The 14,026-nt window shown below is 49.3% G+C and overlaps 9 protein-coding genes across 9 annotated transcripts; 3 read left to right on the top strand and 6 right to left on the bottom strand.

Annotated features, from left to right (window-relative positions):
- Window positions 1-429: 429 nt before the first annotated feature.
- On the bottom strand, window positions 430-916 carry PENARI_c003G12119 (uncharacterized protein; the record flags this gene model as incomplete). Its single annotated transcript, XM_022628836.1, has 2 exons — window positions 430-588; window positions 683-916. 2 exons carry the CDS (start codon window positions 914-916, stop codon window positions 430-432), a joined length of 393 nt encoding a protein of 130 aa, XP_022491619.1.
- A 1,350-nt stretch (window positions 917-2,266) lies between these two features.
- Window positions 2,267-3,902, top strand: PENARI_c003G05913 (C2H2-type zinc finger protein; the record flags this gene model as incomplete). Its single annotated transcript, XM_022628412.1, has 2 exons — window positions 2,267-3,734; window positions 3,796-3,902. The coding sequence occupies 2 exons, from the start codon at window positions 2,267-2,269 to the stop codon at window positions 3,900-3,902; spliced, it is 1,575 nt and encodes a 524-aa protein (XP_022491709.1).
- A 463-nt stretch (window positions 3,903-4,365) lies between these two features.
- On the bottom strand, window positions 4,366-4,998 carry PENARI_c003G03414 (uncharacterized protein; the record flags this gene model as incomplete). The annotated part of the gene is made up of 1 exon (XM_022628233.1): window positions 4,366-4,998. One exon carries the CDS (start codon window positions 4,996-4,998, stop codon window positions 4,366-4,368), a length of 633 nt encoding a protein of 210 aa, XP_022492025.1.
- Window positions 4,999-5,754: 756 nt separating this feature from the next.
- Window positions 5,755-7,005, top strand: PENARI_c003G11498 (glycoside hydrolase family 7 protein; the record flags this gene model as incomplete). The annotated part of the gene is made up of 1 exon (XM_022628798.1): window positions 5,755-7,005. The coding sequence occupies one exon, from the start codon at window positions 5,755-5,757 to the stop codon at window positions 7,003-7,005; it is 1,251 nt and encodes a 416-aa protein (XP_022491793.1).
- A 241-nt stretch (window positions 7,006-7,246) lies between these two features.
- PENARI_c003G10355 (uncharacterized protein) lies at window positions 7,247-8,380 on the bottom strand (the record flags this gene model as incomplete). Its single annotated transcript, XM_022628724.1, has 1 exon — window positions 7,247-8,380. The coding sequence occupies one exon, from the start codon at window positions 8,378-8,380 to the stop codon at window positions 7,247-7,249; it is 1,134 nt and encodes a 377-aa protein (XP_022491385.1).
- A 35-nt stretch (window positions 8,381-8,415) lies between these two features.
- On the bottom strand, window positions 8,416-8,696 carry PENARI_c003G02489 (uncharacterized protein; the record flags this gene model as incomplete). The annotated part of the gene is made up of 2 exons (XM_022628168.1): window positions 8,416-8,512; window positions 8,587-8,696. The coding sequence occupies 2 exons, from the start codon at window positions 8,694-8,696 to the stop codon at window positions 8,416-8,418; spliced, it is 207 nt and encodes a 68-aa protein (XP_022491940.1).
- Window positions 8,697-9,299: 603 nt separating this feature from the next.
- On the top strand, window positions 9,300-10,381 carry PENARI_c003G04039 (oxidase ustYa family protein; the record flags this gene model as incomplete). The annotated part of the gene is made up of 5 exons (XM_022628272.1): window positions 9,300-9,543; window positions 9,596-9,727; window positions 9,787-9,917; window positions 9,975-10,074; window positions 10,140-10,381. The coding sequence occupies 5 exons, from the start codon at window positions 9,300-9,302 to the stop codon at window positions 10,379-10,381; spliced, it is 849 nt and encodes a 282-aa protein (XP_022491378.1).
- Window positions 10,382-10,494: 113 nt separating this feature from the next.
- Window positions 10,495-11,109, bottom strand: PENARI_c003G09405 (GNAT family N-acetyltransferase; the record flags this gene model as incomplete). Its single annotated transcript, XM_022628661.1, has 1 exon — window positions 10,495-11,109. One exon carries the CDS (start codon window positions 11,107-11,109, stop codon window positions 10,495-10,497), a length of 615 nt encoding a protein of 204 aa, XP_022491640.1.
- Window positions 11,110-12,021: 912 nt separating this feature from the next.
- PENARI_c003G00664 (uncharacterized protein) lies at window positions 12,022-13,385 on the bottom strand (the record flags this gene model as incomplete). The annotated part of the gene is made up of 2 exons (XM_022628041.1): window positions 12,022-12,480; window positions 12,543-13,385. The coding sequence occupies 2 exons, from the start codon at window positions 13,383-13,385 to the stop codon at window positions 12,022-12,024; spliced, it is 1,302 nt and encodes a 433-aa protein (XP_022492098.1).
- Between the last annotated feature and the right edge of the window lie 641 nt (window positions 13,386-14,026).

Below are 14,026 nucleotides of genomic sequence, written 5' to 3'. Positions count from 1 at the left end.
GCCACTGGCCCGAATATTGATGAAAAGAAAAAAAAATCCACGAATGGAGAGTGCCAAAGAATACGCCTGTCAATGACCCGAAAGCCATTGAACAAACTGTTCCGCCGCGCAGTGCAATGCAGGGACCAGACTGTGGTGAGCCGCCTTGATGATCGCAGCTACCCAAACAAGGTAAGTATGAAGAAGAAAGAAAAAAAAAAAAGAGGAAGGATGGGGAAGGGCGAGGTATTTATACCCGCCAGCTGGCCAGCAGATCACATGATGTCACATGAACTACAAACAACCCCCTTGTAAACATCGCCTGCAGAATACACGCTACAACGTACAAAATAAGAAATTACCACACCCAATCAAGGAGTACAGATGCATCAGAGCCCCCTACAATCATCCCCTTGATCTAAACCCCTAGATCCCGTCACAGCTGTTCAATCATTCCCACCTCCTCGCAGCCTCGGCTCCATCGGCGTCGCGCGCCGCCCTCTCAGTCCGACTAACCTGATCCAATGTCTGCGCATGTGTCTGTGCCTTCTGTGCAGCCAATTTTGAGCCTAGTTTGCCTTTACCAGTGGTGCTGCTATCGGCGCGTTTCTATAAATCGCGTATACTGGTGAGCCAAGCCGAGCCCCGACTCCACATGGACAGTATGACCATTGGATAATTAGGATCCGGGCTGTTTACATACCTGTGCAGCAATTGCTGCATTGGCGCGTGCCTCATCACTTGGTGCTTCGCTGCCACCAGTGTTGGTATTGCTCTCGCCGAGGGTGCGGCCCGGTGTTGCTTTCCAGTTTGTCTTGGCTGGAAGCGGGGCGCGGGGTGATGGATTTTGATCTGAGGTATTTGTACCCACTGTGCGGCCTGGTTGGGTGAAAGGGTCATTATCCTTGTTGGAGCCTCGGGAGCAGATGTTGCCCATTGTTGTTTTAGATTGGAGAGAGGGGAGGGGAAAGGATAGATGCGATCGCAGGGTCTGGGGATGGAAATGTTGGCTTTGCGGTCGGCGCGAGCTTGCAGGAGTGATTTGGTTTTAGTCTGCACTATGAGAAGATATGAATGACGAGATCAGTAAAGTGCAATGATATTGATTTCGCAATGACTATGCTGTGAAGTGGGTTGGATGAAGGGAGCATTGCGATAAGATAGTCGATCCGGGGCAAAGGCGGTGAGGGTTGGTTAACGGTGATGTCAACAGTTCACTCTGGAGATTGCCTAGGTACTTTTAGTTATTCTGGGTATATTGCTCAGTGATTTCCACTGAAGCATTCTCATCACTGAATGCATACGATTTGCACCTCAACTTAGGGTTTCAGGACAGCATGTGGAGGGGCGGGCAAAATGGGCAGAATGAGTCAGCAGGGCTGAGTGGGCCGGCCCTGAAGCCATGCGAAATGGCTTCCGCGGGGAAGAATTCTCATTGGAATGCTGGGGAGTACTACAGCTACAGGTACTTTGCTGATCTCCAAGTTTTGACTCTGCAGTGCGACTACGCCATGTGCTGAGATCCCCGCTTGCCAACAGGGCCAACACGATTCGCCCGAAAATCATGACGCCTAACCCCCAAGGTCCCCATCCTCTCCATCGTCCCGAAGGTCCTCACTGCACCGGGGGGCAGTATCAAGTTCCCCCTGATCTCGCACATCTTTTCGCCTCTACGTATCCTCCAAGGTCCTCTTATTCCTGCACGTCCAGGAAATCTCCGATTGCGTCGGTTAATCATAGCCGGCAGCGCATGCAGACCCGAAGCCCAAGCGCATGACACAACAGTGAGACCGCATTTTGTGTGATTGGATCATCTGGCACTATTGAGAGCTGCTGTTGGGAGATTATACCTGTGGGATTTCTGGGTGGCGTTTTGACTCTGCCGGTTGCGTGATTTTGCAGGCTGGATATTGTTCCTGGACATACCTAGTAGCCCACTTGCGGTCGTGACCCCCTCGGTTCTTCAACTGCTTTCCTTAATATCGTTCGCTGCATTTTGATATTGCGGCACACTGTTCCTGGCAACCCCTCTCAAACTTGGCCCCGGCACCTTCCCTCTACCTGAAGTGAACCGTGCACCATGGCGTCTCAAACCCAAGGCAATTTTTGCCTTGAATGCAACTGGGAGGCTTTCCACCTGGATGGCAAGGAAACGGGGGATCCCTCGGTCAACCATTCTCAACATCATTGGAATTGTTCAAGTCATGAACATCAGGCAGCGCTCCCCCATTGCGAAGTGGACGAGGCCTGTTGTGATGTAGATGACTGCGCGCTAGACTGTGGGTCAATGTGTGATGGCTTCGTGGCCTGTGGTCCTTCTACTGTCTGCTCTGTTGCCAACTGCGAGGATGACAACTGTGATGACAACGATTGCGAAGACCACTGCGAAGATAATCATTGTGACGATAACCACTGTGAGGATCTCTGCGAAGCCAATCACTGCGAAGAAACCAACTGTGATACCACACACTGTGACAGTATTGACCCTCTTTGCTTCGAGAGTCACTGCTGTGATGGTACCGAGGGGCAAGACTGTTCATTTGATACACTGTTTGGACTCAACACTCCGCTGTCGCTGGACACAGGGATGTTCCCATCGACAACAATGGGACACCATCTCGGCCATGGAACTAAAGCCCTAGAGCACCCTCTACCCGTAACCATCGATCCAAGCCAACACCATAATTTCCTACACTCCTACCAGACACACGCTACCAACTGCGACCAGAATGTACCCAACCACTTTGAGTGTCATGACTTCCAGAAGGACTTGCAGGGCATGTTTGTGGCGCCTCCTTTGCCGACGCAGACTGAGGTCAACCCGGCGGAGGTATTCCATATGCTTGGAATGTGTTCAGACTTCTCGATATGCCAGGATCAACACACTGGCACTCAAAACGACGTGTCACCCTTTGACAAACCTAAAACCGACCCGACGGACGCATTCAACTGCTTCCACCCCGAACACCTTCATGTTCACGGTCACTTCAAGAACCCTAATGACCTCAACCTGACCACCTCAAGAGGACCTCACCGAAACCAGCATCGCTGCCGAGCCCACCACCATGCCCACTCTCACCCATACTCTCCCTATTCACGACAGTCTCGCTCGAGTATCAGCTCTCACCTCCTATCTAGTCCAGGGGAGACTCCACCGCCCCTCGAGGGTGGTGTCTCATCTGTGCTGACCACCCCGGATTTCTCTGAAGACAATGATCTGCATATTTGCAAATGGTCAACAAAGATCCATGGAATCAAGGCCGCCTGTGGTGCTACTTTCGCCGATGCCGGTGCTCTTCAAGAGCACCTTGTCACCAGCCACATGAATACTGTGAACGGCGCTAAGGGCAATGGATACTACTGCTGCTGGGAGGGATGTCATCGTCCAGATGAGCCCTTCTCGCAAAAGTCCAAGCTCCAGGGTCACTTCCTTACGCATAGTAACTACAAGAACTTCTCCTGTTCAGTATGTGGAAAAGCATTTGCTCGACAGGCGACATTGGACCGACACGAGCGCAGCCACCGTGGTGATAAGCCGTATGCTTGCAAGCATTGTGGTAAATCATTCACAGATAGCAGCGAGTTGAAAACACACTCCCGCACCCACACTGGCGAAAAACCATTCAAGTGCACCTGGCCAGGATGTAACTTTACTACTGGCGACTCTTCGAACATGTCTAGTCACAGGCTGACCCACGGAGAACGAAGACACAAATGTCAATTCCCCGGATGCACGAAGAGCTTTACTCGGCCTGGTATGTCCCACCATCCCTCCCATACTTTTCTTTTCCCAATGCTGACAGTGGCCCCCTCCAGACCAACTTAAGCGTCACCAAAGGACAACACACAAAATGGAGTCATGCTCTACCTTACCTTCACCGAGTTCCGATCACTTCACAATGCCATCTTTCACCCTCGTCTAATGAACCATACCCATCAAAGACCTTGTACACGACTGTCATGCTTTACGACCCAACGGATATGGCGCTACTTGCGGCCGGGCGTACTATGGCTGGAAGACACTTACGTGTCTGCATGACTTTTTGACGTTTTGACGTTTTGAGGACCACAAAAATAGTTGATACCACCTGTGCTGAATTGAATGCTGCTGGGATTCTTCGCGCTTAATTTAGAGCTTCTACCGGTTGCCTGGTTTTGCTCCGGTCAGCTGTCTATGATATTTCTTTCTGTTTTGACACATTACAATCGCTCATATTGGGTTCTTGAACCCGTACTCGGGGATTTTTGTTCGACTTAATAGTTCAATGCTCGCATCCTGCTATTATATCTATCAATTGCATATAACAGATCTCCAGAAACATCTGGAATCATAAACTATAGACTCTGTAAATCCTATGTATAACACACCGTTATAAACAAACAAATCTACTCAGCATGAGCCCTCTCCTCCAACAACTCAACAGCATTCTTCAACTCCCGAATCCGCTGCCCAACCCGTCTCCGTACCTCATCCTTAACACCACGCGGCACATCGGCAGGGTTATAATTAGTCTCAATAATAGGCCCATCGCCATCATCCTCCCCAGCTCCAGCTCCAACCCCATTGTCCTTCTCATTCTCAACCTCCCCCGGACGCGCCGTGTACAAATGGTAAACAGCAGACAACTGGTTCAGCGCATCCCGCGCAGACTCCCGGTCCGAAGCTGCGTAGATAGTTCCCGTGTCGGTGCTCTCTGTTGCAATTTCGAATTCATCTTTGGCTATTTCGTAAAGTTCTTGCAGTTCTTCGATTAGGAGGTCTGCTTCGGCTTTGCCGGTTGAGCCTTTTAGGACTGCGTAGGTTCGGATGGTTGTTTGTGGAGTAATAGGTGGGATAGAGGTTGTTTTGGTGGTTGTGCGGACTTTTGTGGTGGTGCTTGTTAGGTTGTAGAGGGTGCGAGGTGCCAGCTGCAATCGTTGAGTCGAGGGCCGGATGGCGTGGTGTGGTCGTAGGCTTTGGTTGCCTAGACGGAGGAGTGGGGTGCTCCGTGTTGGGCGGATGTGTGCTAGACCGGACATTTTTGAGTTAAGATAGACGATGGGTTTTTTAGTATGCAATTGGAGGTGGAAGTCTAGGAGGGAGATTGGTGAGCTCGGAGGTCGTATGAGCTCAGGAATGACGTCGTTTGCTTATCTGGTCACGTGCTGATAACTATGTTGATTCATTGAAGTATACAGTTAAAGGGTGCTAGAATGGACAGTAGTATCCATAAATACATTCCTTATTAGTTTGTCATGGACACAGTTGGCTGTGTTGACTGGCTTTGAATATCGTGAGTCAGCAGTATTGTCGCAGTGCACGGAATCCAACATAATTGCTGTCGTCATCAAGGGGAATCAGATCAGCAGGTTTGTCTAAGATTTGATATGCGAGGGAGAAGCGAAAGGCTAATCCATTCCTTTAAACTCAATCATTCCGGCCGTGTTTAAACAAGTATAGCCACCCCTGGCACGTTTCACCATATATTGCCCAGATGTATACAGGGGTCTCGATTGGCGGAAACAGGACTATGTATCCATGGCGGCTAAATGCAGGAACAGAAAATGCGGGGAGAGCATGATAGCCCTTCCATTTTTGGGAATTTCCCCTTGAACTTGAAGAAATTCCGGAAGAAATTCCCCTATCACTGCGATCGGACCGCCGGGCCGGACTTACAATCCATGTAAACAGCAGTAGATTCAGCCGAATGCATTCTTCACGTCTCTAGTATGGTTGATATAAATGTCAGAGATTCCTACAGAAATGGCCAAGTAAACATACCCAAATATTCTATAATGACACGAAACTATCTCACCACGATATTTGCTCTTCTGCCGCTGGTCGCTTCGCAGCAAATTGGACTCCCAGACCTCCACCCAAAACTAGAAACATGGAAATGCACAACTACACACGGCTGCACCAAACACCAAACATCAATTGTTCTAGATGCACTCTCCCACCCACTCCACGAGATAGGAAACCAAAGTGCCTCATGTGGAGATTGGTCAAACGGCCTAAACACCGATCTCTGCGCAACACAAGAGACATGCGCCGAGAACTGCATCCTCGACGGAGTCAACTACGCAGCGCATGGTGTAGCAACCAAAGGCGATACTCTAACTCTCCATCAATACATGAAAGTCGACGGGACATTTTCATCCGTCTCTCCACGAGTATACCTTCTCAATGAAGACGGAAAGAACTACGACATGCTCCAACTCCTCAACCAAGAAATCAGCTTTGACGTGGACGTCTCAACTCTGGTCTGTGGCATGAACGGGGCGCTTTATCTCGCCGAGATGTTAGAGTCCGGTGGAAGAAACAAGCTCAACCCCGCTGGAGCGCAGTACGGGACTGGATACTGTGATGCACAGTGCCCAGTTCTTCCGTGGGTGAATGGCTTGGCGAATGTTGAGTCTTCGGGCGCTTGCTGTAATGAGATGGATCTTTGGGAAGCGAATGCTGTTGCCACTGGGTATACACCACACGCGTGCAATATCACGCAGGTGTATGAATGCTCTGGTGATCTCTGTGGTAGCGGTGGTGTTTGTGATAAGTCGGGCTGTGGGTATAATCCCTATGCTCTGGGTGATCATGATTACTATGGGTACCGGGGGATTGTTGATACGAACAAGCCGTTCACTGTTGTGACGCAGTTTGTGACTGATGACAATACCGCAAAAGGGGCGTTGAAGGAGATTCGTCGATTGTACGTGCAGAAGGGGATGGTGATTCAGAATGCCGTGGCAGAAGTGTCCGGAAGCAATGTTGATTCTATCACTGAGGAGTACTGTTCGAACTCTGCCAGCTACTTTGAGCAAATGGGAGGGTTGAAGCAAATGGGCAAGGCTCTCGGTCGAGGAATGGTCCTGATTTTCAGTATTTGGAATGACTCTGGTGCTTTCATGAACTGGCTTGATAGCGGTAATGCTGGGCCTTGCAATAGCACTGAAGGGAATCCGGAGCTGATTCTTGCGCAGCATCCGGAGACATCTGTTACTTTTTCCAATATCAGATGGGGAGATATTGGTTCTACGTTCAAGTGAAGGTAGAATTTTCAAAAATCAAATGCTATTCTGCTTGTCAACTTCTAACTAATATTCACCACTCTTCACTTCATCATCCGTAAGATCAAAGCCAAAAGTCATTAATGAGCGTATACAGTTCGTGTCCTCATGCAAATCATGCGTTACCAGCAAGTAAACAAATCCTCTACTTCAATATCAATTTCTTCTCAAGAATTATTCGAGCTCATATCCTTGAGGTATGTTCATGCCAGAAGAGAATTTACTCCTGCTGGCCAGTGATAGCCTTGATATCCTTGTCCTGGTTCTGGTCCTGAGGGTTGGCAGGGTAGTTCTGGTAGGATCCATAGTTCTTGTAGTTGCCATAGCTCTGGTAGCGGCCATTCTGAGCGCTAGGAGTAGTCTGGGCGCCATTCACGGAGTTCCAGTTGTTGGCGGCGCTGGGAACATCACGGGGGAAAATGGGAGTGGGAGTGGTCAGGTCGTGAGCGACGCGCGAGGCACGGTCCCAGTTCTCGCGGTACCAAGAATCATCATCACGGTTGTAGTCATCGTTGCGGTTGTAGTCATCATTGTTGTTGTAGTCGCCATTGCGGTTGTAGTCATCGTTGTTGTTGTAATCACCGTTGCTGTTCTCACCATCCTGGCGCCAGCTGCGACGGTGGGGAGTGTGAGCAGTCAAGTCACCGATGGGCCCAGCCTTATTCTCAAGTCCAGGCTGGTTCAGGCGGCCAGCCTCAGCGCCAGTGGGCGTTATCTGTCCGGGGATCAGGTCGCGCTTCTGGTTTGCGTGCCACTGGCCATTGGCGTCGGTCCAACCTCCCTGGTTGTTTTGGTTGTTGGCGTGCCACTGACCGTTGGCATCAGTCCAGCCGTTCTGGTCCTGGTTGTTGTTCGCGTGCCACTGTCCGTTGGCATCAGTCCAACCATTCTGGTCGTTTTGGTTGTTGGCATGCCATTGGCCGTTGGAATCGGTCCAGCCATTCTGGTCCTGGTTGTTGTTGGCGTGCCACTGGCCATTGGCATCAGTCCAACCACCCTGGTTGTTCTGGTTGTCATTGGGCCAGTTGCGGGCTACAACGGAGCGAGGTTGCCAGCGGCCATCCTGGTTGTACTGGTCGTTCTGGTTGTATTGGCCATTCTGGTTGTATTGGCCATTCTGGTTGTTGTTGCGCCACTGGCCATTGCGGTCAACGTAGCCGTTCTGGTTGACTTGGTTGTAGCTGTTGTCGCCGTTGTTGGGGATAAACTGGCCGCTCTGGTCGTAGTGGCCCTTGCGGTACTGTCCACTGGGATCCCACTGACCGGCTTGGTCGTTGGGGTCCACTGGGAGGGCGAGGGCTGCCAGAGGAGAGACAGCCAGAAGAAGAAGGCCGTTGATCATGGAGTAACGCATATTGTGGGAGTGAATTCCAGTGAATTCTGACAAATTTAGAGAAGGGCGTCTTTCTTTTCGAGAGATCTCTTGTTTTCTTGAGTCTCTTGAGAGTTGCTTGTTTGAATGATGACTGAAGACCGGTTGGTGGCCCTGTATTTATATCTGCGCAGGAGCAGCTTCAAGCTTCGGGATTACGTAGCTCAAAGCTACCCTGAATAACTCACCGAGCTACTGGTGACAATGTCTGAGCTTGGATCTCGTATTCCATCATTGAGTTTTGGTGTTGTTGACTGATGCTGCAAGGGACAGCTGTGAACGTGTAGTCGAAAATCATGGCGCCTTGCGGGGGATAAGCAATCTAACGCGCGATGATCTCAGAGGGCTATGGATTTATAATTAGCTTAGGCAATACAATTATAATCAACGTTTGTTGTGGTTGGTAGACTTTGAAGAGTTGCATGATGAACCTCACATGAAGCTGCAGGCAAGTCAGTGCAGATCCTGCCTGAAGGGGATTAATTGCATTCCTCGAAGATCACACGAAATCAACAGTTGCATATAGTGTCTGACTAGATGGAAGACACGCTTACGACGGCTGCATGTACGTTGACGATTCTCATGTCTTCCTACTCGATCCCTTGATATTCTCGCGTTGTCTGTGCGCCACGCTTCTGGGGTTCTCATGGGCTCACAAAACGTGTGAGACATGCAGGGGAGAAATTGCGTCAATTGATGCCTCTATTTTCTGCCAAGTTGATGTCAGTAACAAGGCTGGAAGAAGCGGGGGGCTGTCGAAGTTGCGGTCTGGGGTTGGAGCTGGCGACACTGCCCTCTGCCGAAGTTCAGGGATATCGCATGCACCCTTTCACATTCGAGCTCTGATATAGGCATCTCATCTTCTTTGCCATTAACTGTTCATATTATCAAAATACGAGCTATGTTCCATGACAACTCTGACAAAAAAGACTCCACACGAGAGTCTGGCGAGCGTCTTCTAGCAGAAGAAGAGGGCACACTTTGGAGCGGCGGTGATGAATCATCATCAGATACTTGCAAGGTTGTGGCTACGACCGTACTCCAGGTTAGCGCTCTTGGATTACTCTTTCTTGTTGGATGCGTGTTTGGTTTCTACTGGCGTGGAGACTTGAATAGCCTCTGCAGTCGACATGTATCCCAATACTGTGAGTACATATCAGTCATGCTTCTGAATCCGAGTTTGCTAAAGACTTCTAGCGACTGTGATGAGAGAAGTTGGAATCGAATATAGCCTGCAAGAATTCAATGGATCCCTCTTGAAGGAGAATGTCTTCAGGCAGGATGCTGGCCCAGATGTTGATGCAGCATGGGAGTCTCTAGGTGTCAACTGTATGTTATACAAACATCTGTCGCTGCTAAACTTGAGCTAATTGGCCGTGATATTATAGATCGAGGTGTTAGAGTGCCAGCGGAAGACGCCGAAGAATCTGGACTTGCTGCCGACCAAGTCAAGATCAAAAAGAAGTATGGCGGAGGGTTCCCAGCAAACGTGGAGGGCTTGCACCACCTTCATTGCCTAGTATGAAGATAATCATCCCTCAAGGCTTTCTGTCCATAGTGAGCTAACTTTGAAAAGAACCTTCTTCGCCAATCCCTCTACTACAACTATGACTACTATCACGAAATGGGTGAGGGACCCTTTGTCAACAACGACTATATTGTCCGTCGACACGTCTGTAAGTATTCAAATGCATCCAACCTCATAGACAATAGACCCAGCTAACACATTTTCCTCTCAAAGCCCATTGCCTTGACATCCTTCGTCAGGAACTCATGTGCACAGTTGACAGTGGAGTTCTGGGGCAGATCTGGATTTACCCTGAGAACCCCGAGCCCTATGTTGATTTCAACACCAAACACCGATGCAAAAACTTCGATGCTGTCCGTCGCTGGGCAGAGGCAAACCAGCTACCTCAAGACCCGCCATCGGATTTCCTAGAGCCACCAGCCGAAGGAGATCGAATCTATGCCAGGATGCCATGAGAAGAAACGATCACGGACAATAAGATAGAGTACGTTGAAGCACGAATGCCAAAGGACAATTGATTTATAATCAGACAAGCGGCGTAGTAAATCCGTAATTCTTCCTAATGGTATCAGTCATGAAGACCATAAACCCCCAAATCCCCACTCATCCCAGCCAAAGCATAAACAGCACTCTCCTTCCCCCCAAAAACACTCAAAGCCTTAACTCCTCTAGCCTCAAGCCCAATCTTCTCCAAAACCCTACAACTCCGCTTATCATCCGCGGCACAAAATCCGAAAACAGCATCAACTCCAAGCTCCGCACGTGCATACTCCAATAACCCTTTCGCAGCCTCAGTCGCATACCCCTTGCCACTTTCCTGGGGTAGGATAGTATACCCAACATCTGGCGCAAGATAATGCGGACCCGGTGGTGCTCCCTTCATAAGGGAAACAACTCCAATATGGATTTGCGTGTCGTCTTCGCTTTGGCGCGAGACTAGAAACATGCCGTAGCCATTGCGGGCGTAATCTGCTAAAACACGGCGTTGGATGAACGAGGACGCTTTTTCCGGGGTGTCTATTGAGGTTTTGCCGCAGGAGGTGATGAAGTCCTCTGTGTTCCAGAGTTTGACTAAGAAATTGCAGTGGGTTGTGTCTGTGCAGTTGAAGGGGCTTATTTGGAGGCGGGCGGTTTTTATGGTGAAGTTTGGTGGGAAGGGTGCTGGTTCTGGGGTTGCCGGCATTTTGAGTTGGGGATGACTTGAATCATGTAAAGTGACTTGAATCATGTCAGGGGTAGTCAACCATTTTTAAAGTTACTGATGTGCTTATAATAGGCTCTGCGTTGTTGTATTGTTGTGATAGTACAGGCCCTCCCTATCTACGAGTGACTCACGACGTGGGGGTCGACACTGAAAGACTCCACTAGATTGCGGATTTCCGTCGGAGTAAGCTTAAATAGAGTTATGTGGTAGTCTAGTAGGCCTTGAATTACTGAATTGATATTTAATTTCGTTGAACATGTTCGTGTCGTGAAAATATATGTAGTGGCATAAAAGAAGGGCAATGTTAAAAGGACCCCCTCTTGTTGATATTCGCACCCCCTCTCCACCTGTCTAAGCCTAATTAGGGAAGGCTTAGTATATGTATTTCACATTGTCTTTTTTGAATATAGTGATATAGCAAATGTTTTAACACTATTGGACAGACCGTTTTTTAGACCTTTTTTTAGACCGCTTGTTAGACCCCCTATCGTAAACCGAAGAGTAAGTCTACAGTGATGTTGCAAAAGTATTTGACCTAAGGAAATACACTATGAAATACACTATGAAATACACATACTAAGCCTTCCCTAATTAGGCTTAGACAGGTGGAGAGGGGGTCCGAATATCAACAAGAAGGGGGTCCTTTTAACATTGCCCTAAAAGAAACCACCGTATGCTGGCTCACGACAGAAAAATCCAAATCGTTTCCCGAATATTGAGGCGGTGATGCATATGAAAAAGCGAACAAAACGAACCAGTTACTCTTTTACTGAATTGTTTGACAGTGACCACAAAATCCACCCCATACCAGAATCTATTGGCGCTGCCGAATCCTCGCAGCATTTCAGCTTCTATTTATCGAATTTATGTACATTGATGGCTGTTAATTATCTAACCGCCCAAATAGTAATGGCCTCTCTTCTCACGGGGAATAGGCTGATTAGCCGTAATAATCTCCTCAAACCGGCGACAAATGCGATCATAATTCTGGCCATATCGGCCAAGCTCTCGTAACCGGATCGACACCCAGTCTTGATAGATTTGGTCTGAAGTAGCAATGCCCGCAATAAATAACGGCCAAACGATCCGGATCATAATGCGGGGTCGACTGCGATGTAATTTCAAACTGAGCTCGAGAACTTGGGACACGGCAGTGCTGAGAGGAATGATGCTGTTGTAGTTTTGAATGCTGGGCCAATCATTCTCAAGATCTTGGAAACACAGGTGGAAATATACAATTGTGCCGTAGTATGTGATGGCTGACCAGAAAACCGTTTCCATGACGCGACGATCGCCGGCGACGTCACAGTTGTTAGCTCTTTTGGCTGAGGTGAGGAGTGTGTCGTATTCCTATGTTTGTTAATGAGAAGGAAATTCACAGAGACGAATGAATGGAATGCTCGGGCGCTTACAATAGACAGCGTGTTGATCTCTTTGATAATCCGTTGGTAGGGAGACCCCTCGCCAAAGCTGATATCCGATGTTGAGCTTTGTTTAAACATTTCTGTGATTTTGAATTGAATCACATGGCTGCGGTGATACAGTGTAAGACCTGAAAGGTTCTCCAGATCATCCAACTGAGATGACATCGGATACTCCTCACCCCAGAAGCGGGCAGGGGATTGCCTGCTCAACCTGTACAGATGGGGAAGGCTTAGGGCCGTATTACCGGTCTCAGATCGTAAAAAGAACCTAAAAATATCTGTATCGAGGCGTGCAGTTTCAGATCCAAAGAACAGAGCTGCAGGTGTAAAGAAGTACAGCGTCCATAGGAGGAAGAGAGGTACACAGGTCCCGCCAAGTCCATGCGCAGGACCAAGAGCAGAAAAGCCTGCATTACTTGCAGTATCCTGGAGGCCAGAAATATCTAGCTGGGCCTGGGGTTCCTGCAAGGGACCTTGACCCTTTGCCGTAATGGCAGGTAGACGGGTATGACCTTGTAGCAAAGGCACGATATTATTGTGTAGGAGGGTCTCGATGCCCCGGATATGGATATTAATGGCGGATGCACCACTTCCAAAGCGATTCTCATAATCTATCATCAACCAAAGGGTGATAAATATGGCTTCGATTTGCCGTGGGGATTTCACATCCCGCTTGAGTGCTTCCCTTAGACCCGACAGGGCACGGCCGTAATGCACTCTGCCATCCATGTCTGATTGCTCATTGCTCATAAGCTGGTCATAAGAGTTCTCTGTGTCATAGAGTTTGGACCGATGGATCTCCCTCGCAGCACTAGCTAGCATCATGCTCATGACCATCGGCTCTCTGGTGGCGATTTTATGGTATGCATAAGAGACTGTTGACCAAGGCCAGTGCTTGCCGAGAATCACGACTAATATTGAATCTTGCAGGTAACCCAAGCACTGGCGGTCGAACACTGACAGTGACAGGGAGTTCGCAGCTTGGATGCTACGAGCATGCGTGCCACTTGCTGGGCTGCGAATTGATAGTGATCCGGGGGAAGGTGATGTAACTTGGAGATATGATCGCTTCCTTGCAGGCCGGGACTGGCTCGCGGTGGGGTTTTCATCCCTTCCTGGAACTTCTCTTGGAGAGGAGAGATCTGTCGAGCCACGATGTGATCTCCGCGGTATCGGACCGCCCTTCCACTCACATAGGATACGGGCTGCCAAGCATCGCCGACACTGTGGCTCCTCGTGCCCTTGGGATTGCAGTTTTTCTTCGTCGCACTTGACCTTACGGATCCGGCAAGTTCGGCACCCTTAATTAGCTGTTAACCGGTGCTGCAAGGGAGAGGGTCTGTGGATCCTTGCCTGTCCGGGAACGGGTCTTCCCCGGTTTATGCATTGTCGATAGGACCAGCCTTCGCGAAAATCCGGTCCATGTACTGTTCCATTCGTCTCGGCTGGCTATGCCAGGGATTCCAGAAGTA

Source organism: Penicillium arizonense (assembly GCF_001773325.1).
Source record: "Penicillium arizonense strain CBS 141311 chromosome Unknown PENARI_contig003, whole genome shotgun sequence".
Classification (NCBI taxonomy): Eukaryota; Fungi; Ascomycota; class Eurotiomycetes; order Eurotiales; family Aspergillaceae; genus Penicillium; species Penicillium arizonense.
Note: the sequence above shows the minus strand (reverse complement) of the source record. Positions and strands in the feature narration are given on the sequence as shown.